The following is a 25,289-nucleotide window of genomic DNA, read 5'->3' as shown; positions in this document are numbered from 1 at the left end:
AATTGACAAAGCATAAAATATGCCTGTTGAGACAGTACCCATGGAGTTTGTTCTGAGTTTCTGTTTAACAAATACTTACAGGTTTTTATGCTACACACTGTTATAAGCATTTTACCAGTAAAAACACATTTTCACCTCTAGGAGGTGTAGCTACTATTATTATCTCCATTGTATAAAATAGCAAGTTGAAGCACAGAAAAGGTAAACAACCTTCTTGAGAGGAGGCAGCTAATAAATGGCAAAGACAGGGTTCGGATCCAACAGTCTGGCTCCTAACCGATATGCTGTGTGTCTCATGGGCTGATATACCCACCACCATCCCTTCTTATATGTGTTTTACTGCATAATTAAATTCATAAAGCTTACTTTGTAAAGCAAACAGAAATGTTTACCATACTGTTACATCACTTCTTTGGATGTGATTTATTGTCAGAATCTGAAGCATTTAAAGCTAAAGGTCCTGGGACTTCCCTGGCAGTCCGGCGATTGAGACTTCGCCTTCCAGTGTTGGGAGAACAGGTGCAGTCCCTGGTCTGGGAGCTGAGAACCCACATGCTTCCGGGCCCAAAATCTAAAACATCCAGAAGCAATATTGTAACAAATTCAGTAAGGACTTTAAAACTGGTCCACATCAAAACAATCTTTAAAAAATAAATAAGATGAAGGTTCTCACATGAACTCAGATATGCTCATAAATTCCTCTTAACTCATTCTGCAGATACTCCAATAAACCCAGAGTAATAATAGGGTAATAGTCTTCATTAAGAATTACCTTTTTATGAAGTAGCTAGAAAAGTACCTTTTCTGATAAAAACTAGAGCAGGTTTAAATCTATTTTAGAACTTAATTATATCATGAACCAATTTCTTTGATATAAAAACCCCTTTGATTGTTTAAAATGAGAAGCAGTATATATGTTTTTTTAACCTTAAGTCAGTAAAGCAAGATTATTCCTTTCCAGATCTATTAATAAGGTTTTATTTTTCATGTCATGTGTGATTGAACTAAATAAACAAAAGAGAGATAACTGCATGTGACATTTTGGAATCTTTGCCTGTTTGCTGCCTGCTCTACTTGCTCTGTTGACAGTAACTTTGTGCTGCTGGCCAAGGAGAACACTGCTTGCTTTTCCTTATCTTGTTAGCTAGAAATTGGAACCCCCAAGGATATATGGGAGGGCCATCTAGGAGCTATTTTCTATGGAGCATAGTAGCCTTTTTCAGCATCTCTTGGAGCAGAGCAGGTAAGGCTCTCCCCATGCCTTCCCAAGGGTGCCCTCATCCTGACTCCATTGACTATAGAGTTCAGAACTCCTGTTAGTCTCAGATATCATAACTCTACCATGATGGACAGGGTGAGCTACATCTCAGCAAATAAAAAGTTGTGCTAATAAAGGAACACTTAAGGGCCCAGGCAGATGTAATAAGTGATATGAAGGGCATGAACGTCACAATGAGAAGTGCCTAGGATTCTGTGAGGATTACTATGGAGCTTCTCAAAGCTCCACTTCAGTGGACTTTTTATTCATTTGGGTTGCATTTACTTGGCTGCACCACAGAGATTGTTATTCTGTGAACAGTACAAAATTTATGATATAATACTGATGTTGCATAATCGTGTTATCTGCCTTTACACAGCTGTTTAAGATGATGAAAGCTATCTCAGCCTGCACATTTCTGTAGCCAAATATAAAGGTTAAAGTAGTCAACTCAGTAGCTTGCTGGCACTGCCAGAATTGGAGATTTCACTTTCTGAATTGAGCCGTGGCAAAGGAAATCATGTTTGGATGGAGATAATACGTGCACATTTACCGTAGGGGTCCAATGAATGTTTCTGAGCATTAGACAAATTAGTTACCTGAAATTTTACTGACGATCTAGAAAAACTTTATTGTGAAGATTTAAAAGAAACAGTTTGGCTTAGAACTGATTTTTTTATTATATGGTAAAATACATGTAACTTACCATCCTGACCATTTTTAGGTGTGCAGGTCAGTAGCACGTTCACACTGTTGTGCTACCGTCACAATCTCCCATCCACACAACTCCTCATCTTGGTAAACCAAAGCTCTCCCCATTAAACAATGGAAGTGAATTTTAACTACAGGCCTGTTGCAGCCAAAATCAGTGGCTAGCAGTAGTCTCTTAGAAAAATGATGATCTCTCTAGTGGTTGAAAAACTGAATTTGAAATGACTGCCTTTGGGGTCTGGGCCCCAAGATATGATCTTTAAAAAAAAAAACCAAAAAATCATGGTCAAATGCATTTGTAAGAAACAGAGTTAAAAGTAAGCAGGTTTTTTTTACTGCAGGACTTCTCAGAGTTTATAAAATGCTGATTGCATTAGGGCTCTCCTAGAGAGAGGAAAAAAAAAATGTAGAATCCAGTATTTACTAAACTTCTCTTCGTAGGAAACCCCTCAGAAGCCTCAGTTTGGGAAATGCTGCTGTAAGCCATGAAAGACCATGGAAAGGTTTTAAACTGTTTAGAGAGATCAGATTTCTATTTAGAAATTCAGTCTGGGGAATGAGGAGTGAGGGAGGGATGGGGTTGAGATGAGAAACACAGAGACCATTTGGAAGCCTGTTACAGTGGTCCAGGGTTGGGGAGATGCTCCATGAACCACATAAGTTTGAGGTGTGCCGGAAGTCTGAGGGGATTCAAGAAGTATTAGAAGGTGGAGTCAATAGTAGACTGAACTGCCATCATGAGGGAGGGACCTACATCAACAACCAGGTTTCTGCTTCAGTCATGTCTAATCAGTACTGGATGTAAGGTTCTGGCATCCAGGAGAAGGCTGCACTGAGGATGTACCTGAGAGGCAGGCAGGGCCGGATGATGGTGCTAAAGTCTCAGGTGCATGAGCTCATCACCAGGTTGAAAGTCTAAGAGGGAGAACAGGACTGCAGACAGAAGCAGGGGGACGTCAGCACTGAAGAAGTGAGTGGGATGGGGTAGTCCACAGGAGGAGACAAGCAGGGCCCTAGAAGCCAAGGGAGAGTGTTTCAAGAAGAAAATAGTAGCTCCCCCACTTGCAAATGACAACGGCAGAGAAGTGTTTTTACCTGTCAGATTTATCTGGTTTTTAATTTGTGTACACGTGATACACATGAGTACACACATACTCTCTCAGGTCAGAAAGCGCTGGCCAGAGTGAAGTAAATGGAATATATTCATAGCATTATTTTTGAGAGTGTACTTTGGTGTAAAATTTTGTAGAGCAGCTGCTATTTAGTCGCTAAGTCATGTTTGATTCTTTGTGACCCCATGGACTATATATAGGGGTCCTCTGTCCATAGAATTTCCCAGGCAAGAATACTGGAGTGGGTTGCCATTTCCTTCTCCATTGAATCTTCCCATCCCAGGGATCAAACCCACATTTCCTGCTTGGCAGGCAAATTCTTTACCACTGGGCCACCTGGGAAGCTGTAGATCAGTTGACAAATACCAAAAACCTTAAGTGTGCATCCTTTCTCCCCAGCAAATCCACTTGTAGAGACTTACCTTAAGGAAGTCATCATGGATGGGCACAAAAACTTTTTTCAAGTAGTCTGTCACAGCATTGTATACAGCGTGTTAAAAATTATGAACAAATACAGCACAGGGTTGGTTAAATAAACTGATCTCAATATGATGAAATAATACTTTGTAGCTAGCTGAAGTTATGTCAGATACATCAAACATGGAGGAATGTTTCTGATGTTTTTGCATTTTTTATATATGGACATACACACACACACAAAGTTGTGCAGAGGAATAAAGATACTAACAGTTTAATAGTACTCTCCCCTAAGGTTAAGCAGTTTTAATTCTTTCTGGTTTTCTGTTGATTTCAACCTTTCTACAATTTTTTTTTCCCTTTCTACAATTTAAAAGCATCCCCTGAGGCAGTAGTGGTCTGTGACCCTTGCCAGTGATTGCCCTGGGGAGGGGGGCGGTTAGAGCAGTGTACAGCCGAGAGTGGGATGAGCTCGTGTAGCTGATGATGCATGGAGCTGGGAGTGGGCAGAGGGCAGCTTGGGTGGAAGATGAGGATTCTGGTCCCAGTTCTTGCATAGTTTTCCCTGCCCTCAGCCTCTGAGTGCTGCAGTTTTCCATGACGTGAGGATGCTGACTGGCTACTGAGAACAGTCAAGCATCGTATTTACACATGATCACGTGCTGTAAACTGCAGAGTGCATGGGGAACATGTTCTTATCGTTATATTATTGCATTTAACATGTAATTGCCCTCATCAGTGATGCCATTTCAGTCTTCCTCTTGTGTCACTGTGTTGTTTTCTGGAGAGTGAGCTCAGTGAACTGTTAAGTCTCATCGGTTTAAACCACATGTCTGAAGTTCTTTCTGGCCTAGGGTCATAAACAACTCCTCTGAGGCATCGTGGTTGGTCCTCAGTTGAGTAATGATTTCCATTTGTCAGTGTTACTTCAGCACTTGCTGTGCATCCGCCGTTGTGCTGGGCATGCTAGCAAACATTAAAGATAAAATAAGTGTTTAGCAATACAGAATGTTATTAAGTACCCAGGTTAGTGCTGAAGGAGATTCTCTTTAAGAATCATGAGTTTAGATACTGAGGGAAGTGCTGGAGTTTGGGGAAAGGATCAATAGGGAACCAGAGGGCCCAGGAATGAACCTGGAAGGGCATGTTCTTTTGGGGCCTGAGAAGGAAGGAAACAGGTTAGCATTCCAGGAATGCTGCACCGTCCGACAAGAAGGACCCTCAGACATCAGTCAGCCTGACTGATCACCTCTAGGGAGGCCGAGGAAACAGAGCCCCAGGCAGGAGGGATCACAGCTGGGAAGAGCCTGGACTGTAACTCAGAGGTTTTGGTATCCAGGTTAGCCCTTTTAAGCTGATACTCTGATATGTTATGTCAACTTCACGTATTGAAATGAATTTGGATTTGACTTAGGAATTTAAACCACTCTGCTTATGAAGCCTCGTGCAACCTGATTTAAAGTCTAATTCTACCAAGATTCCTCAAATTTCTTGAGGACTTATGGGACTGGGCAGGAGAGAGGAGTGTGTACCATTACCTGAAATCTTCTAAACTTGCAGTTTCTGGCCAAAGTAAAACATCTAATATAGGGAAGAATGGCAAATAGTTTGTTTATGGTGGTTCCCTTTTCCCAGGCTTTACTAACAGTCCAGTTTGTTTAGACCTGTCCTAGGGAGCAGCTTGGGGGGTGAATGAGGAGACAGAAGGTGATCACAGAATTAACACCTTTCAGTGAGGAGTAACCTAAGAACACATTGCAGGGGAATTGTTTCTTTTAAATTCATAATGTCTTTCACAGTTAATGTGTGTGTTGGCCGTATTTGCTGTCTTCTGACCGAATCCAAACGTGGGGTTCTGGTCTGGTGGCTCCAGGAAGCCCCGGGACAGCACTGCTGGCCGTCAGTGCTCTTCCCAGACTCTCCAGCTGACACCCCTCTCCCACCGCAGGTCTGCCTTCAGCTTCTCGTGGCTTTCAGCTTTTGACTTAATGGTTTCTCACTGGCAAGTTTTGTGCATGGTCTTGATCTCTCTCTCCTCCCACATGTTTACTTCTTAACAGTTCAACCCAGATCTTTTTACTGTCCTGAGTCCCTGGACCCCTTTCTTTAGGATTATTATCAACTGAATTCAAGTAGAAGGGTCTAGATCAGTGGTCCCCAACCTTTTTGGCCCCAGGGACCAATTTCATGGGAGACAGTTTTTCCACGGAACCAGGGGAGGGGGTAGTTTCTGGATGATTCAAGTGCATAACATTCATTGTGCCCTTTATTTCTGATGCCACTCCTGGTCTGATAGGAGGTACCGATCTGCGGCCCAGAGGTTGGGGACCCTTGTCTAGATGATTTCAATTTCAGTGATCTGGTTTTCTATACTGTTTCAGTACCATGTGTCCTGTAAGAGTTGAGCAAAAAGTACACATGTCCTGTGAGAGAGAAAAGAGAGGTTTTGATTTAACCTCGGAGGTTTGTGGACTGCTGCATCTGCTTTCTCTTGACCCGGGGGACAGTGCCAAGGCAAGATCATGACCGCAGCATGGGACGGTGCTTGGTACACAGTTCTTTATTACAACAAACCAAGGGGTTATTTGCTAATGTGTCTGCTGTGGGTAAGAATCATGACAAGGCTGATAAATCAGGAGTATATCTCTATTTTAAAAGAAGCCGCAGATGGTACTAAACCTATAAATTATATAACTGTTTTCGTGGGGTCAAGCAGCTGTGTGACCATCAAAGATATATTTTTTCAAGGTTAACTGTCACTGTATGTGTGTGTATTTATTCCCTTTTCTAGCACGAGGTAGAACTAACATCGAACTTAGAGAGAAATTCATCCTCCCTGAGGGGGCATCGCAGGGCATGACGCCTTTCCGGTCCCGGGGTCGAAGGTCCAAACCATCTTCCCGCGCAGCCTCCCCCACCCGCTCCAGCTCAAGTGCTAGTCAGAGTAACCACAGCTGCACATCCATGCCATCCTCTCCAGCCACCCCGGCCAGTGGCACCAAGGTACGTACAGCCTCGGGCATGACCTCCTGCCCCGCTCCCAGCTCTGCACGTGGCCGTTGTTCAGTGTAGCCTCTGAAAGACTCCAGTGAGGAGAGGAACTTGGAGACATATAGACCAGGCTGGCCAGGCCCTAGTGGTACACAGATCTGGACCTTTAACATGGCCGGAAAGGACGTTTAAATAGGAATTGAGTCATTCAGTCCAAAGCGCTTCTTTCCACGTATTCCCATTTTGAGTTTGAACCCATCCGGGGTTACTGATCTTGAAAATCCAGGCACTATCTGTGCAGCTGGAGCTAAGTAAGAGAGAAGTTCGTTGTGATGATGGGTTGTAGATGAAGAATGCTACTGCCTTTCTGCCTTGGCCCCTTTCATCCCGTTGGACTGATGCACATTTTATTTTGTTTTCTGTTTCTTTAAAATTTAGTGTCTTCTATTTATTATTTATTTATTTATTATTTATTTTATGTTCCCAATTTGCTCCTTTTCTGTTCCACTTTCAATTGTTCCCGTCCTTCCCTTTGGATTTCCGTTTCACAGACTCCGCTTCAGTTCTCTCGCTGTTATGACAAACCCTGGTTGGTAAACAGTAGAGCTGGCACCCCTGTCAGGGACAGCCACTATCCTGACCTCCAGCTGCCCAGCCCCGAGGTAGAGTATGGCTTTGCTGACTAAGGACACAGGCAAGACCAGGCCCTCGCTCATGCCGAGAACCTAACCAGCCCTCCCTCCTGACACGAACCCGTGCTCTTTTCCATCTTTGTGGTGTTTGCTTTCACAGCTGATTCATCCCGTCCATTGTCTTTCAGGGGTTTCTAACTCGGATTCACCAAAACTGGAGATAAATAAGTGATGCCTGAGACTGTATTGTGTAACAACTTCCCAACAGTCCTTAGAATGATATTTGTTCAGAGTGGTAAACAGTGGTCATTCGTGGTGATTTATCAATATTGTTTATAATCAGGCCTCTTGGAGTCTCCAGTCGTCGTATCTGACACAAACGAGTTATGAACACTTGAAATTCAACAACGGTGCATGTTCAACAGTGTTCTGTCTTTGCCTAGGACGGAAGAGTGGCTGGCACCCTCCCACCCGGAGTCACATTCCGGGGGTGGTTGGTATTGCCACGCTGGTCCGAGGCCTGGGTGCTGCCTCCTTCAGCCAAGCACAGCATTCGTGAACACTGCTCTGAGGCTCAGGTTTCAGTTTCTGAATTCCTTGGCCCAGGCACTTGGGTTTCTATAGCCTTGATTTGAATACACATGCCAGCAATTCAGCATGTTCAAGTGCAGTCATTAAAATGCCCAAGTGCTTTGGGAAGAGCAGTGTTTCAGAAATAAAATGTGGACCAGCAGCTTGTCTGATAGCGGTACAGTTGGCACTAGCTGCCGGAAAACACTGGGTTCTTGTGCCTCAAAACATGGCACTGTGTTTAGTCGTGTCAAGCTTCAACCAGTGTAAACAGGAGGTACAGGAAGCCAGTGTCCACACACGGACTCGCTTTCCTGGGTTTCATCCCGCTTCAGTTCAGAAATACATCTGGCTTAGAATGTGATCTGGGGACCCACTGACACTAAAACCCCATGATTCAACCTGCCTGTCCTGCTTTTTCTTCTTCAATGGCTCCAGTTTCATGAAAGTCTCAAAAGTTCTAGAATTTTTAATGTCTTAATTATGAAGTGCCAATTCTCATAGGATTCTGATAGATCAGCCTTTCTGTCTTAAGGTTTCACCTTTGGTTTCATTTCATTTCAAGGTTTCATCTTCTCTTAAGTACTGGTATTCTGCACACTGTCCTGGCGCAGACTCCCAGCCCAACATCTCTGGGGCCACGTCTGCCCAGCAGCAGTAGCTTCTGAAACTGGTGCTGTTCCTCCTGTGTGGGCCAGGAGGGTTTGTGGTGGAATGTGAATCCCTCTGTCGCTTTTGCTCTTTCTTTATAAAGAAGAAACACAACGAAATGGGTTGCTTTACTCTTTTCTTTATGTATAAACATCTTAAAAGTCCTGGAAAACAATTTACATGATTGATTTCAAAGAAAAATTAGAAGAGCATGCTGTGGCATGAGTGATACTCAGAATAGATTTAAAATATTTTCTCTCCAAATTCTTTTTTTAAAAAAATATACACTCAGACGAGAAATGGAGCTCCTACCAGCATCAGTAATGATAACATACATCTAGCCAGCTCTCTGCCAGTTTAGGAAGTGCTTCTGCATGTGACTTATTCGCTCAACAAGTTTATATTGGGCCCCTTGTCTGTGCCAGATGTAGTATTAGGTGCCTAGGGTGTGAGAGGGAGCAAACAAAGTCCCTGCTTTTCTGGAGTTTCTGCTTTAACCTGGGAGGTTTCAGGCAGCAAACAGGGAGCCTTGCTGGGCTGTTGAAGGGACAGCAGCAGGCCAGTGGCTGCAGTAGACTGAACAAAAGGCAGTGTGTAGCCATGGGGTTTGGAGAGGCAGGCTCCTTCCCTGGTTTCCAAGGCGAGAAGGGAAGGCTCACGTGCCAGTTCATGTTAAGTCCAGACCCAGGCCCTTCTGGTCCCGGGCCGCTCAGAGCCTTGCTCCTCATAGCACAGCCCCACTCTCACGTGCTTCTCCTGATCGTTCATTTGATCAGGTCAAGTAATTTAATCTTCATTCTACCAGTGAAGAGATAGATCTACTTCACTGAATTTACTGCATCTGCTTAATAGGGACTAGAGTAATACTTGGATCTCCATGCTAAGAGTTTGGGGTTAGAACTCATATGTCACAGTTCTAACCCCAAAACTTTGATACTTTGGAGTATTTGGATTTCTTACCTTTACTCATTTGTCATATTTCTGTTTGTTTTGACTACTGTAATCTTAGCATTTGAGGATTTTTTTTTCTAGTAGAAATTTATCAGTAAGATAAAAGGCATTGGAAGACATTTTGAAACCTTTAATTGGTACATGAAGGCTTTATTTTGGAAATGCTCAAAATTCATGACCTAGCATACTTTCAAAATAAATCATTGTTTTCCTGGACTTTTAACTAGCTTTTCAGTTTTTTAGAAATGAGGAGGGCTTGAGTAAACCTTGTAAAGTGGAATTTCTGTCAACGATTTCACCAAGTAAATATGACCTTTTTGTTTTTTAAAGGTTATTCCATCAACAGGCAGCAAGTTGAAACGACCCACACCCGCCTTTCATTCAAGTCGAACATCGCTTGCTGGCGATACTAGCAATAGTTCTTCCCCAGCGTCCACAGGTGCCAAAACGAATCGGGCAGGTAAGGACCTGCCCTAGCACTTCTCCACTGGGGATAAGGATGAGGGGCCATGGCCAGCCTGGAAATCTGGAAACAGCAGCCTCTCGGCAGCGCTTCACTCCTCTCTGAGGAGCAGAGAAGGAGAGAAACACAGGTGCGGTGCCCAGAGGACAGCTGGCTCAAACCTTGCCTCCCGGGAGCAGGCGCTCCCACAGCCAAAGCCACAGCACCTATTCGTCATCAGAAACGATTGTATGGGGGAGAATGTAAGAGGGGGAAGGGCTTCCTAACACACCGTATTTATGTCTGCTGGGAGCTGAGAGTCAGGGGAGGATCACGTCTGCTCACCTGTGGACGTTCCTCCTGGGAACCCAGGGCTTTGGCTTCCACTTGCTGCTCTCTTTGCCGGCCCTCCTCCCCCCGGTTCTTAGTCCGCTGTGTGGCTCTCTCCTCCGAGCCAAGGCCCCAGGGCAGCCCCGCTCCACTCCGCCATGGGGGCGTGTGACGCGACAGTGCTGCTGAGAGAAGCTACTTTCTGGTCCTCAGGACTCTTCTCAGGTAGAAGCACAAAGTTAGAAAAGGCTTCGGCAGCTTCTGTATAGGTGAGAGAACCGAGATTCAGAAAGACTCTGGTTTGCCCAAGGTCACTCAGCACATCAGGTGGTATTAGGGTCAGAACCCTGGCCTCTGGTTCTCTTGTTCGCCACACCACCACCACCATGCCCTCCGCCCACCCACCAGTGCTGTCTTTATTAAGTCTGCCACTTTATTCTTAAATTCCAGACCCTAAAAAGTCAGCCAGTCGCCCTGGGAGTCGAGCTGGGAGTCGGGCCGGGAGTCGAGCCAGCAGCCGTCGAGGAAGCGATGCTTCTGACTTTGACCTTTTAGAGACACAGTCTGCGTGTTCAGACACTTCGGAGAGCAGTGCCGCAGGGGGCCAGGGCAGCTCCAGGAGGGGGCTCAACAAGCCTTCCAAAATCCCCACCATGTCCAAGAAGACCACCACTGCCTCCCCCAGGACTCCAGGCCCCAAGCGATAACACTGTACAAGCACCCCCAAGCCTCTCTCCACTTTGAATCCTGCTCCATGCATTGGGTGTATATTTATTCTGAATGGGAGAAGTTATATTGTTAAAAGTGTAAAAGAATAATTGTGTTATGAAGCTGCCTTATTTTTTTTTCTTTTTGTAAGTTACTATTTTCATGTGAATATTTATGTAGATAAAATTTGCCTCCTGGTAACCCTGTAATGGATGGGGCCCAGAAATGAAATATTTGAGAACAAGCAAAAAGGTCAAGATGCAAATGTGTATTAAAAAAAAAAAAAAAAGCCTCTAAATAGGGTTTCTGCGCGGTGCAGGGTTGTAAACCTGCTTTATCTTTTAGGATTATTCCTAAATGCATCTTCTTTATAAACTTGACTTGCTGTCTCAGCAAGATAAATTATATTAAAAAAATAAGAATCCTGCAGTGTTTAGGAACTCTTTTTTTGTAAATCACAGACACCTCAATTAGTGAGAACCGAGGGGAGGGCACTTCTGATTGCTTTTTCCATTGTTTTTAATGTTGTGTGATTTTAGCTGAAGAGAGGGAACCTCATCTAGGTAATGTTTGCACATGATACAGCAAAAGGAGTTCATTGCAATACTGTCTTTGAATATTGTTTCAGTACTGGGTGTTTAAAGGACAAATAGCTGCTAGAATTCAGGGGTAAACGTAACCGTTCAGAAAACGTCAGAACATTGAGGTTTTTAAGAGTCCTGGTTCATAACTTCCTTTCCAACCTGGCCACTAATAACTCCTGTGCTCACTGGGACCCAGGCCGTCAGCAAAGGGAGACTCCCTGGTGGCATCGTGAATTACACTTTGTTTATCTGCATTTTTTTGCTATTTATTTAAAATGGCCGATCAACTTCCCACAAACTGAGGAATGAATTCCACGAGCCTATTCTGAAAATATGGACGTAAAACAAACACTCACTCGTCCTTTAAAGGAGTTCACCAGCACACTTGTTAACAAGTCCCGTTTGCTTCCTCCGTCTTTTTTTTTGTGCGTAATAAAGTCAACTGACCAAGTGACCATGAAGAGGGGCTGTCTGGGGCTCCTGATTTTTAGCTGCTGTTCCTCTTCAGCTCCGACCATGTTGCTGTGTGATTATCTCAATTGGTTTTAATTGAGGCAGAAACTGAAGCTCTACCAATGAACTGTTTAAAAACAAGACACACTTTTGTATTAAAATTGCTTGCAGTAACAAATATTTTGTATTTCCTGCCTTTTTTTTTTCTCAACCATTACCTTATATATAACATATTACTCTGGGGAATGATTGTGTTTTAGCTACTTCAGTGTATTATTCAAATCCTGATATCTTGGATAAATTATGGAGTTCATTAATAATTTTTTTCTTGTATATCTTATTCTCATTAATTTCATTTAACAAATTAACAAGGGGGACAAAGAAATAGACAGTTGTTAATGTAAATCTGTAGGGCTATCTACCCCATTTAGATCATTAAACAAATAACCAGTATGTAAGATTTCTGTTGTAGAAATCACAGGCCTTAGAGCTTCAGAATATGGGCCAGTTTCCCACAGTATGCTGAAATTTCTGGTTAAATGGTAGAATAAATAGGATTTCAGAGGTAGAAACAAAAGTGATCATCAAATCTAGCCCCTTTGTTGTATAGACAGAGAAACAAATGGGAAAGTAAATGAGAAGAAAGTAATTTTCCTGAGATCACATAATAAATAAACAGTGGAAATGGACCTTGAATCTAGTCCTTGGCTCCCTATCCAAGCCTGCCAGTTCGTTTCCCTTCAGCCCCGGGTTGGCTTTATAATAATTAGAACAGCCAAATATTAGGTAACTCTGACACAGGAATTAGACTAGGAAATAACTAGAGAACTTGAGAGGTAAGAGGGATTCGTCCTCAGCCACCTGCATCCTTGCTCATTGGGTCACACTCCTTGTGATACGGGAATTCGGTAAGAAGGTCACATGATTGCCAGAGCTGTTTGAGGCCAAACATCAAATTTTTTAATTAATGGGATGTGCAGCCTGACAGATTCTGAAGCAAGAGCTTACTCTGTTCTCTGTGGAATCAAGTTTAAGTTCAGGATGTTGGAACTTTGTAAGAAGGTCTTTTCACTCAAAATCTGCTTACCCCTCTAGACTTCCTAGCTGCAGAAGCATGCTGGAAGGAACTTGATCTCCATTTTCTCAGAATCTGGACCACAGTCACTGTTTTTCTTACCAAGGAGTTCAGGGTTTCCCTCAGTCTTTGCAACAAAGTTCAGCTAGGGTGCAGTCTGCAGAAAGTGCCTTTCCATTCAGTAAACACCTGTGTGCAAGACCATGTGGGAAATTCAGGGATGACAGGAAAGGGGTTACATCTGCAGTTCTGTGACACAAGTGCTAAACAAGTAATGCAGACTTGGTGTCTGCTAGGATAGAGGAGGGCAGGTTCTAGAGCCTTGAATAACAATAGCTAACATGTATTGAGTGCTTGCTGTGTGCCAGCTCTGCTAAGGCTCTATGTACATTCTTACATAATTCACATCATAATCCTGCAATCATGAGCCTCACTTTTAGATGAGGGACAGCCTGAGAGAGGTTCAGTGACTTGCCCAAGATCACAAAGTTGCCAAGTGGCTGGGGAGGCCCTTGTTTGACCCGACTCTGGACATGGAACAACAGGCTGGTTCCAAATCAGGAAATGAGTATTGTCACCCTGCTTATTTAACTTATATGCAGAGTACATCACGAGAAATGTTGGACTGGATGAAGCACAAGCTGGAATCAAGATTGCCGGGAGAAATAGCAATAACCTCAGATAGGCAGATGACCCTTAGGGCAGAAAGTGAAGAAGAACGAAAGAGCCTCTTGATGAAAGTGAAAGAGTGAAAAGCTTGGCTTAAAACTCAACATTCAGAAAACTAAGATCATGGCATCTGGTCCCATCACTTCATGGCAAATAGATGGGGAAACAATGGAAACAGTGAAAGACTTTATTTTGGGGGGCTCCAGAATCACTGCAGATGGTGACCACAGCCATGAAATTAAGACAGTTGCTCCCTGGAAAAAAAGTTGTGACCAACCTAGACAGCATATTAAAAAGCAGAGACATTACTTTGACAACAAAGGTCCATCTAGTCAAGGCTACGGTTTTTCCAGTAGTCATGTATGGATTTGAGAGTTGGGCCATAAAGAAAGCTGAGCGCCGAAGAATTGATGCTTTTGAACTATGGTGTTGGAGAAGACTCTTGAGAGTCCCTTGGACTGCAAGGAGATCCAACCAGTCCATCCTAAATGAAATCAGTCCTGAATATTCATTGGAAGGACTGATGCTAAAGCTGAAACTCCAATACTTTGGCCACCCGATGTGAAGAACTGACTCATTGGAAAAGACCCTGATGCTGGGGAAGATTGAAGGCGGGAAGAGAAGGGGACGACAGAGGATGAGATGGTTGGATGGCATCACCGACTCAATGGACATGAGTTTGAGTAGACTCCAAGAGTTGGTGATAGACAAGGAGGCCTGGCATGCTGCAGTCCATGGGGTCACAGAGAGTTGGACACGACTGAGTTGGACTGAACTGAACTCTCCAAGAAACCTTCCCCATGTCAGTTCCCCTCAAGTTCAGGAGTTCCAAGATGCCACTCACAGATCACCTGTCCCCAGTTTTTCTGCCCCACCAGACACTTTGCTGGCCCCTCTGTCAGAGAACAGCCTCCATTCTGCCTTCAAAAAGACTGTTCACTTGTGAGCCCTGAGGGCCACTGAAGGGCCGGAAGCTGGGCATCTTCATCTCTGGCTCAGGGCACAGTACAGATCAGCACCCAGTGGTTTATGGGAATGTGAGGCCATCGTTTCAAGAGCACAGCCATCTCCAGTCATCCTAAATGGAGATAATTTCTATTACAAGAATCAGACCAGCACCAGGGCTGCTTGCAGTCTTGCTGGGAGGCCAGTATTATACAGTATACAATGGGAGAATTACAGGCTAGATCTGAGGCCCCCAGTGACGTATGGACTCAAAAGAGGAAATGCAGAGGGAAGCCCAGGAACATAGGGACAAGGAAGAGGGCAGATTTCATAGACCCTGACTAAGTCTGACAAGGGGATACCCTCAACTCTGTCCCCTGCCTCTGCATGTGGAGTCACCAATGGATTCACCCTAACAGCCCTCCATCCCATCTCTCTTAAAGGATCATTGTTGTCTTGACCCCTCGCATTACTGTACCTGTCTTCAGCTGTAGGTCCTTACTCCATGCTCCCTCCAATCCATAGTCCCCTCTGCATCCAGCCTCTGGTCAGGCCCTGGGCACTTTGAATGGCTAGTCTGAAGCATTCTTAGCGGGTTTAGCAGTCTTGTAGAGATTTACATGTTGGGTAAAAGGAAAACTAGGCATGGACTTAAGACACCAGCAAGTGACTGGATTTAAGATTTGATATATTTTTAAGTTTGCAGTGATCGTGGGGAAATCTGAATTTCATTGGATAAAATAAATCATACATATATTTTGAAGTTTTATTTTGAACCCACATTGGGGTGCCATAACCATCTGCTATCCAGAGTCCTCACCTGCCCACTTGCCCCCTAGTCTCTCCAGACTTCTCTGAACATTTCACTCATGTGAAATGTTCACTACTCCAACCCAGCTCCACTGCTATGTGACTTGAGGGAAGTCCCTTAGCCCCTGGGTGCCTTTGTCTCCTCATCTGTTAAGTGAGGTGGGGAATGGGGGGTGCAACGCCCCTATAACAAGGTGTGATCAGGAAAGAAATGACACAGAACGTGGCTGGTACACGAACAGTGCTAACTGTCATCTGCTATCGTTATGCTCTTTGGAGTCATGGCCTTCACACAAGCTTTTGCTTCTACCTTGAAACACTCCACTCCTAACCAATTCATTCCGGCCTTCGCAGCTCAATTTATGTGTCTCTTTGTCCCTGGTGGCTCAGACGGTAAAGCGTCTGCCTATAATGCGGGAGACCCAGGTTTGATCCCTGCGTTGGGAAGATCCTCTGGAGAAGGAAATGGCAATCCACTCCAGCACTCTTGTCTGGAAAATCCCATGGACAGAGGAGACTGGCGAGCTATACAGTACGTGGGGTTGCAGAGTCATACATGACTGACTTCACTTTCCTCCCAGTGCAGCTCCTTAACCATAAATGAATAAACGAGGTGAGATTAGCACCTAGGGAAGGGTCTGTGCAGAATGGTGGTGGTGGTTTAGTCGCTATGTGGTGTCCAACTCTTAGGACCCCATGGACTGTAGCCTGCCAGGCTGCTCTATCCATGGGATTCTCCAGGCAAGAATACTGGAGTGGGTTGCCATTTCCTTCTGCAGGGGATCTTCCCGACCCAGGTATCAAACCCAGGTCTCCTGCATTGCAGGAAGATTCTTTACCGACTGAACTATGCGGAGCTAGTCAATCGAGGAGTTTCATGAGAAGCCCTGTCTCAAACCGCTGAGGGCCGTGACAATAAAGATGCGCAAAATAGCAGGAAGGACGCCAGAGCTCCTTGACCCGCGGAGGCACATCCCGCGCGCGGCTGGCCCCGCACCGGGGTCCAGAGGGCTCACAGCAAGCCTGGCGATGACAGCGCGCCTGCTGGAGCTGCTGGGGCGGCCGGCCGGAGGCGCCGACCGAGAGCGCGCCGGAGCCAGGCGGGTGGGCGCGCCGGGAGCCGTGATCCAACGGGAGTCAGATGTCTGGGAAGGAGCTCCCAAAGGCTCACGCAAGGGGACTGCGGGGAAGACGCCGGGAGGCCGGCCAGCAGCTACAGTGACGGGAAACTCAGGCCTGGATGCTGCTGCTAGAGGGATGCGACCCACTCTCTAGACTTGGCTGGTACCCGCGAACCCCTCCACTTCTAGACCCGACTGAGACGTTTCGGGTCCTACGGCGACACCCCAACGCACCAGGCAGGGCTGCCGGGTCACTTCGCGGGCCAGACTGAGTTGGGATCCGGCTCGGGCAGGGCGATCAAGGAAGGACACGCCTCCGCGGAAGCGCAGGGTCTGATCTCCCCGACCGTGATTCTACCCTGGGTTCCCAGGCCCAGTCCCCGCGCCCGCCCGACAGCGCAGCCAGCGAGGGAGGGGAGTCCAGGACGACAGCTAGGCCCCCGACAGCACCACTGCGGATTTCTCGCCGGATCATCTACACCCAGTTGTATCTCAAGTCTCCAACACCAGCCATACAGAGCCCCTTCCCAGAGCCTTGTCCCCGCCCCCGCACCCCCATTGGTCGGGTCCGAGGGGCGGGACCCGACGGCTCCCAGTTGGACTGAGATAGGCGGCCGCGGCCCCTCGGAGAGGTACACATTCGGCCCGCGCCTCCCCGAACCCGACGGCCGCTCTCCCTGCGCCTCTAAGCTGAGCGGCCTCGGCAGCAGCCGGACTGTCGGGCGCAGCGGAACGGACAGACTAGCCGACCGTCCCTGCTTCCCGGAGGAGCCCCTGCCCGAGGCGGTGTGGCCGCAGCCGACGGTCCGGGAGCTCTAGGGACCGCGCCGCATTCGCGGGCGACCCACGCCCCGTCCCGCCGGCCCCAAGCCAGGCCCGCCGCGCGCCGTCGGGGCGGCCCCGACCCGGGCCCCGCTGGGAGCGGATGCGCGCGCGGTGACGCCGCCGCGTCCCGCCATGGCCGCGCGCCCCGGGCCGCTCTGGCTGCTGGGCCTGGCGCTGTGCGCGCTGAGCGGCGGCGGCGTCCCCGGCCCGCGCCCCCCGCTCGGCTGCCCGCATCGCCGCCTGGGCCCGCGCGAGCGCCGCGACCTGCAGCGCGAGATCCTGGCGGTGCTCGGGCTGCCCGGCCGGCCTCGGCCCCGCGCGCCCCCCGCCGCCCTGCTGCCGGCGTCCGCGCCGCTCTTCATGCTCGACCTGTATCGCGCCGTGGCCAGCGACGACGACGAGGACGGCGGGGCCCCCGAGCGGCGCCTGGGCCGCGCAGACCTGGTCATGAGCTTCGTCAACATGGGTGAGCACGGTCCCGGGCGGGCGGCGGCGACCCCGGGAGAAGGCAGCGAGCTGAATGGCCCCACGGGGGCTGCGCGCGAGCGGCTGGGGCGTGTGCGCCACCTCGGGCAGGGAGAGCGCCTGCTGGGGACGGGGAGTCACCTTGTCGTGGACAAGGACCTGCAGGAGGAAAACCTGCCCGGCTCAGGGATGTGGGGTCGGTGAGCTGGACCGACAGGAACGGACGAGGAATGTGAGTCCCAGAGGCGTGTACCTTCACCCGCCCCCCACACCCCGACGTAAGATCGTGTAGTGTCGGGTGGACCCGGGTAGTGCCAGGAAGACAGTCTGGTCCTGGCGAGACGGATGAGTAAGCAGAGGCCGTGATGCTGTCCCTGTGATAAGGGCGGTGTGGAGAGCAGGACAAAGGTCAGAGTGGAAAACCCTGTCACGGCATCAAAGCACCAGAGTCGAGGTGAGGACCCAGATGTCGTGAGCCCACACTGAGCAGCCTCTTCCCTGGGCCACCTAGGGGTGGGGTAGGGGAGGGGAAGGCATGGACTGAGCTCAGTGGGGCAGAGACTGTGGTCTTGTCACCTTGGGCCCACATCTGGGACTTGGCTTGTCAGGACTGAGTGTCCAGGCCCAGTGAATGACCGGATGGACAGTTTGGACTCCCTTTGTTCTCCAGGCAAAGCCCAGCTTTTCCTCTCTGCAGAAATTATACTCCAAATCGTGAAACCATTTACCCTTAAAGTTCTCAAAGATCACTTTGTCCATAACTAAACTTTCTTTAATTTACATTCATGAACATAGGTCTCCCATCCGCTTTGTTTCCTGTCTGAGGCCAGTGAGGGGCGGGGATCTGGGCTGCGGCAGACACCAGGCTAGACCTAGGGACCAAGGACCATAGATTAGGCCCAGGTGGGAAGAGCCGTGGGACCCAGAGTGGGAACAGGCCCCTGGCCAGGAACACCAGCCTCCCTTCACCTTGTAACCCTCCCAGCAACCCTGTCGGCAGACATGATATTCATCCCCATCTCCCGGATGAGGACAGTGAGGCTTAGAGAGGCGCTGTCTTGCTCAGGACAACGTGACCTCTGTGTGGCCGAGCCAGGACAGGCTCAGGTTGTTTGGTCTCCATCCCGGGCTCAAGGAGGTGACAGTTCTGTGTGAGGAGGTCAGGCTTTCATGGTGGAAAGAGCTGTCAGAGGGGTTTCGGCAGAGGGATTCATGGATCAGAGTGACAGCAGATTTTATGCATCTTCAGCCATTTGCTTTCTATGGTAGGGCAAGAAGAGGGGACAATCTGGGAGGCCTGTCCCCTCAAACCAGACCTGGTGATGGGTTCAGGTGGGAGAGCGAGCCGCAGGAGGCAGCCGTTAACCTCTGCTGAGAGCCCTGTGCCAGGCTCAGGACTTGGGCTGGTGGATTCTAGATGCCACCTTCGTGGTTAGAGATGGACAGGGTGGGGAGCTGGGGACAGAGGCATCCATATGTGGAACTGAGGCTGGAGCTCTGTGCTGGGGACAAGCTGACTCCGGGCACAGGACCAAGAAGAGCTGTGGATACAGTCCCCCTGAGAATGCCCCCACGGGAGCCCTCCATCTGCGTGAGTCACCACCTAGCCAGGTCCCTCTTCCCCAGCACCCCCGGGGCAAGGGGTACACGGCCCTGGTGGGCGCAGCTGCTGTGAGTGAGCAGCACCCCGAGCTCAGGAGGACCTGGCTCCCCTCCTGCCTCTGCTGTGTGGTCCTGGGGAAGCCCCTGCCCTCTCTGAGCCTCAGATCTCTCCTTGCAAAATGGGGCTCCTCGTGGTCTGTCCTCAGAGTTGTTGTGAGATAAGTTGATAGAGGGAGAGGGACAGAAAATCAGCCCCCTTTTAGGGGAAACCAGCCCTGGTGAGTGCTGACCGCGGTCTCTCCCAGCTGCTGCTCAGCCTTGGTGTGGATGTATGGAAATGTCCTCACCTGTCTATAGACACACGAGACCCAGAAACAGATTTTTAAAGCCAAACAAAGATGTTCCTACCAGTTTTTGAATAAAAAGGAAGACTTGAAGTACCATAGGCCTATAAGTGTAGCAACTTGTGAAGCTATTTTACCAACCTCATTCCGTGGGCTCAGAGAGGTTAAATAACCAACCCAGGGTCACACAGCACATCCATGACATCACTGAGGCTAAGGATTCCAAATTCCAATTTCTTCCCAGGCCACCTCTGCATGTTTCATGGAGATCTAAGGCCTGTGATGCTGTGGATTAACAAGCCGATCTTTGTTCAGGGGAAGCCTGGTGTGTGGGCAGGTCCAGCCAGCTGTCAGAGGGCCTTCTTTATTCTGATGTACTAATTGCACTAGTAAAACTCCTTCAGTTGGAGCAGTTTAACTGGTAATTATGTGGGCTGATGTGGGGATTAGGCACCTACCAGCGTTGTTTCCTGCTTTGGAGGCCCCGGCCCCGGGCCCCTGAAGGTCGGCGGGCCCTGAACCACCGTGGAGTCCAACAGCAGAGTCGCTGTGGCGTCAGCGCCCACGCCGAGGCTCCCGCATCTGTGGCCTTCTGCTCCCCTCTGCCGGCCTCATGGCTCCTGAGAGGCCAGGCCTGGGGCTTGCTGGGCCCTGACCCTCAGCAGCGCCCGTAGGACCCGGGGGCCTGGGCCTCTCAAAGGCTCCCGTCCAGGGGTCGGGCCTCCGTCCGAGCAGACACTTCAGGGGCCGAGTTGTGACTACCAGGGCCTGTGCTGGGGGCCAGGGCTGCGGTCAGAGCCGGGCCCCACCTGGCCTGCCTGTCGGTCTCCGCCCGTGGACTCTTGGCTCCCCTTGGCCAGGACACAGAGATAGGGCTGGGACCTCGAGGAGTGGACAGAGCTGGTCCCTGGTGTCGCCTGAGCTCCGGGGAGGAGACCCTGAGCTGGGAGGCAGCACCCAGGGTCTCGGCCCTCCTGGGCCCGCCGTGGGTTCCTGCACGTCCCCCCCTTATCTGGTCCCTTCTCAGCACACCGCCCACCCCTCCGCCCAGCTCAGGTGTGACTGGCTGGACCCCGAGTGTCTCAGGCCGGCCCGGCCCCTCTGGAGAGAGGAATGAGGCAGGAGAGACACCTCTCATGCTCCTCTTGAATCCTTCCCCACCTCCTGTCCGCAGAGCGCGGGTGCCCATGCTCCAGACTGAGAAACTGAGGCACAAACGGCTCTGCAGGCTGACGTGTAGTCAGAACTGGACGGGACCGTCTTCTCCTTTGTCCTGACCCTTCCCTGAGCTGGACTCACTCATTCCCGTGGGCCCGGGCAGCTGAGGAGAGGGGTGGGAAGGAGCTGAGGCTCTTGGATTCGGGAGAGGCAAGGCTCCGTGGGGGTGAGGGGCCTGCCCGGGGCCTGTTCAGCCCCCTGACCTGGAAGGGGTGACCCTTCACCCCCATGAGCCCCGGGCTCACTTACTTTGGTTCCTTACTACGGAATTCTTTGATATTTTCCTGAATTCACTCAACAGTTGTGTGGTGCTTGCTCTGTGCCAGGCTCCATCCTAGCTCCTGGAACATAAGAGGGAACGAAGCAAAGAGCCTCTTGTGGAGCTGACCTTCTGGTGGGAGAGACGCACAACCGTGCATCAGTCACGAGGTGACGGTCACCTGGGCTACAGGGACACCCTCTCTGGGTGCCAGGAGGGGATGGACAGCAGGAGGACAGGCAGGACTGGGCTGGGGGTTCTGACCTGGGCTCGGAATTTGCATCTTGACTCGGCCTCCTACTCTCAGTGTGATCTGGACTCTCCAGTCCGCCTCTCGGAACCTCAGTCTCCTCCGCTGTAAACGGAGATACTCACGGTACCCTCCCTGGAGGCTGCTCAGGGGTTGTGTGAGCTGACACCCAGTGACGAGCACATGCCGAGACCCTCTGTGTCTGTCCTTTCATCTCATCTCACAAGTACTGTCACATCTTTGTTTTCAAAGGCTCAGAGAAGTTAGGCAGTTTTCCCGAGGCCACACAGCTGGTCATCTTCCAGCCTATGTATCTTCTGCTCTTGTCCTACACAGAAGTGGCCTCTCCCCCTGGCCCAGGGACCGTCATTAGGGTGCAGTGCATGCTGCTGAATTGGACTGTGTTGAATGTATGTTGTAAACTGAGAATTGTATTTTTAAAGTGTCTTTATTGTTTTGGGATTTACAGATAAAGCATGCGCACTGTACAAAATTCAGTTTACAGAGGAACATGTAGCATGAGTGCCCCTGGGAACACTACTCCTACCAGCCCATCCCCTCAGGCAGAGCCACTCTCTGATTTCTATCACCAACCAGTCCTTTGGTCTGTTCTTGAACTTCATGTCAGTGGAACCATAGTACATACTCTGGGTCTTTGACACAACAAATTTTTATTGAGATTCATCCATGTTTCTGTTGTATATATTATTCAATATAAATGAGTTGTCTTGCATTGTAAAGCATTCTTATTTGGGACATTTGGGTTGTTTCCAGTTTTGGGTTGTACATAGAACTGTCTAAATATCCTTGTACATATCCTTGTACACAGGTATACTAAACCTGGATTTTCATCCTGACAGCGCCACTTGGGAGCTGTGAGACATCACACAGCTTCCTTTTAAAGTCTCTGCACCTCATTTCCTTCACTTTAAAACAAGGTTCATAAGGACTACCTCCCTGGTTGTGTAGGATCGGTGATATATGCACTCAGGTCAGATGCACACCTGCTACACAGTAGGAGAATAATATGTGGGAACTGATGTATCACATCCTGTTTCTGAGCCCTTGCTCACATTGTACCCTCTGCATAGAGAACACTCACCTCCATTTCTTCTAAAAAGGATGGGCAGGGGTTTACATAAATCTGACTCTTCCTACCCCACTCCTCCCAAGGAGACAGACTGCTTCCATGATCAGAACCCTCACCCTTGATCATTTGTATTTCTTAGGATTCTGCCTGTATGATCTGGGGGCACATCTAACCTGTCTTTTTGCCACCTCCCCCCAGGAAGCTATGAATAACCTGAGAACAGGGACCAAACATGAGTCTCCTGGCAAACCACCCCCCAACCAAATCTCCCTGCCCCCCCCCCCAACCCTGCCCCGAGGCCAGCTCTCAGGGCAGACTGGTGATGCTGAGGGGAAGCAGCAGCCGGGGTCAGGGAGCACGAAGAGCCAGGAGAAGGAGCACAGAGCAGGGCCAGCCTCCCCGTCTGTGCGGATCACCCTCCTCTCCCCTGGGACCCGAGTCCCCGCAGGGCCCTGCCTGGAGGACCGTGGCCTCAGGAGGTCACTCTCAGGCACCTGTTGATGGAAGAACCTTGTGAACAAGTGATCCCCCCATCCCAGTATCACCACCAGAGCACATCTGGGCCCACTTATATCACATGGGCTCCAAGTCTGCAGTTCCACGTGAAGGGCCCCTAACCTGATGCCCAGCGATCCTCTGCCCCCTGGGCCTCAGTTTCCTCACCTATGCAGGGTGGCCCTGAAGGCCTTTCCAGCTCCCACCAAAGAAAGTGCCCCCCACTCTCCCTGCCCGCTGATGGCCCCCCACCCCCCACCCCGGGGTGAGGCAGGCTCAGGGAGGGAGCACGCGGCCATCCTCACGGGCACGCGCTCCCCGCGGGACAGAGGGCGTGTGTCACCATGACCACGTCCTTCTGGAAAGCCCCACAGTTCAGGTCTTTCCCGGGTTGACCTGGAGGAGCCGTATCCTCCTTGCTCACATCTCCTGGGATCTATTTTTGGCCGTGGCGGGCTTGATGTGGTGCGGTGGGCGGGTGCCCCTTTTAATTTGGGCTCTGAAGCTGGCTGAGGTCTGGATGGTAATTATGAGCACCGAGCCATTTATGGAAACAGGTCCTGAAAAAGTCAGTAATGAGAACTGACTAAAAATGCCCCAGAATGAAGCAGGGGCCTGCTCTTGGCAGCGCTGATTCCTGGGTGGGAGGGAGCCCTTCAGGAGGCAGAACCGGGAGGTGATGGAGTCCGCGGCTCCCCCGGGACCTGGGGCCGCAGAGACTGGGTCTTGTCTTAGGTCTGAGGGGCCCCTTGGCCTCGTTACCGGTGGGACCAGCCAGACAGGCCCAGCCCGTCCGCCTCCAGGGCCCTGAGGGAGCCTGTCCTTGTCGGACTGTGAACAGAGGTGAGTCCCGCAGGAAAGTGAGAACATGGGTGGCTTCAGATGGAGGCCCGAGGTGACCTGGAAGCCACTCCCAGACCAGCAGGACCTCCCAGTTCAGGGGCTCCACTGCTGGACACTGAGTCGCTGTCCTGGGAACCAGGAATCCTTGGGAAGAGGGGCCGGACATCCCCTCTCTGGGCCCCGGGGACACGGGGGCTGGACGAGCAGACCGCAGAGGCCTCCCGTTTCCACCCCATTGTTCAGTCTCTGTCCTCAAACTGGTCACTGCCCAGAGGACAGATGAGCCAGGGATGGGGACCCCGGGACAGGGAAAGGGAGAGACTGGCAGGCTTGTGTGTGGGGTCAGGGGAGGGCAGGGGGCTGTTACAGCTGGACCGAGAAGAAAATAGCCTTCATGCTTGGTGGGATGGGGCAACCGCCCGGAGAGGGCTTCAAGGAGGGTCTCCGGGGGAGGGTATTTACACCAGAGGGCCCAGGAGACCGTGAGCATGGCCCGGGCCAGCTCGGGAGGTCTGGAAGCAGAGCCAAGCTTAAGACCCTCCTGTGGGCCCTGAGGGGCTGGGGAAGGGCTTGAGGGCAGGAAAGACTGTCAGACAGGGCAGAAGATTGCATTTTCTTTTTTAAAAAATTTTATCAAAGTATAATTGATTTATAATGTGTTCATTTCTGCTATACAGCAACCTGATTTAGTTATATATATACACATGTGTCTTTTTCAAGTTCTTTTCCCCTTTAGGTTATTACAGAACATTGAGCAGAATCGGGTGGGCTGTACAGTAGGTCATTGGTGGTTATCTATTTTAAATATAGTAGCATGTACATGTCAATCTCCAGCTCTCAGGCTATCCCTCAAACTAATATTTCCAATTCAAGCTTAGGATTATAGACTTTTACTTAAGTGCTTTTTTCACATTTTGTTTTTCTATTTTCTCTTGCACTGAATAATTTGGTTGGTCCTGACAACATTAATACGATTTTTGCTGTTGTTTAGTCACTAATTCATGTCCGACTCTATAATAGGTATAGCATAACATCATCGTCATAGCAATATGCTTACTGAAAAATTAAGATTTATTTAAAATTTTGTCCTTAAGGTATTCTACTAGGGATATACAGTCAAGTTACTCTGTTTGAAAATTACTTGAAATAATTCCTCACTGTGTGGTTAAGCCACCAACTCAATACACCCACCATTGGTTTACTATTTTGCATTTTAGTGTTGGGTATTACTTTTTGGTTTTATATTTTGAATTATTTTTGTTTTATACTTACGTGAAATAGTTACAAAATTTACAAAGCAAGGGGCATTTGGAGAGACCTAGCTTCCATGCCTGCCTCGTACACTATGTCTCTGTTCTCTCACAAAAGGTAACTACATTTTTTAAAATTAATTAATTTATTTAATTTTGATTCTGCTGGGTCTTCACTGCTGCTGGCCGGCTTTCTGTAGTTGCAGCCAGCAGGGGCG

General features: G+C 49.2%; 2 protein-coding genes across 12 annotated transcripts in view; both read left to right on the top strand.

The window, feature by feature from the left end:
* MACF1 (microtubule actin crosslinking factor 1) overlaps positions 1 to 11,988 on the top strand; it is a 333,835-nt gene extending 321,847 nt beyond the window's left edge. For 6 of the 11 annotated variants that reach the window (XM_061122317.1, XM_061122316.1, XM_061122318.1 and 3 more), the window contains 3 exons: positions 6,290 to 6,501; positions 9,624 to 9,753; positions 10,516 to 11,988. In XM_061122317.1, the coding sequence (XP_060978300.1) occupies positions 6,290 to 6,501; positions 9,624 to 9,753; positions 10,516 to 10,772 (599 nt within the window). In that variant the 3' untranslated portion in view covers positions 10,773 to 11,988. Of the gene's footprint in view, positions 1 to 6,289; positions 6,502 to 7,040; positions 7,152 to 9,623; positions 9,754 to 10,515 lie in introns of all 11 variants that reach the window. The other 5 variants (XM_061122312.1, XM_061122311.1, XM_061122308.1 and 2 more) reach the window with 1 other exon arrangement.
* A 5,399-nt stretch (positions 11,989 to 17,387) lies between these two features.
* The window catches only part of BMP8A (bone morphogenetic protein 8a), a 38,214-nt gene continuing 30,312 nt past the window's right edge, over positions 17,388 to 25,289 (top strand). Inside the window, exon 1 of the mRNA XM_061122307.1 lies at positions 17,388 to 17,721. Coding sequence (XP_060978290.1) covers positions 17,388 to 17,721 — 334 coding nt within the window. The remainder of the gene's footprint in view (positions 17,722 to 25,289) is intronic.

The sequence above is a fragment of the Dama dama genome, chromosome 20, assembly GCF_033118175.1.
Source record: "Dama dama isolate Ldn47 chromosome 20, ASM3311817v1, whole genome shotgun sequence".
Taxonomy (NCBI): domain Eukaryota; kingdom Metazoa; phylum Chordata; class Mammalia; order Artiodactyla; family Cervidae; genus Dama; species Dama dama.
Note: the sequence above shows the minus strand (reverse complement) of the source record. Positions and strands in the feature narration are given on the sequence as shown.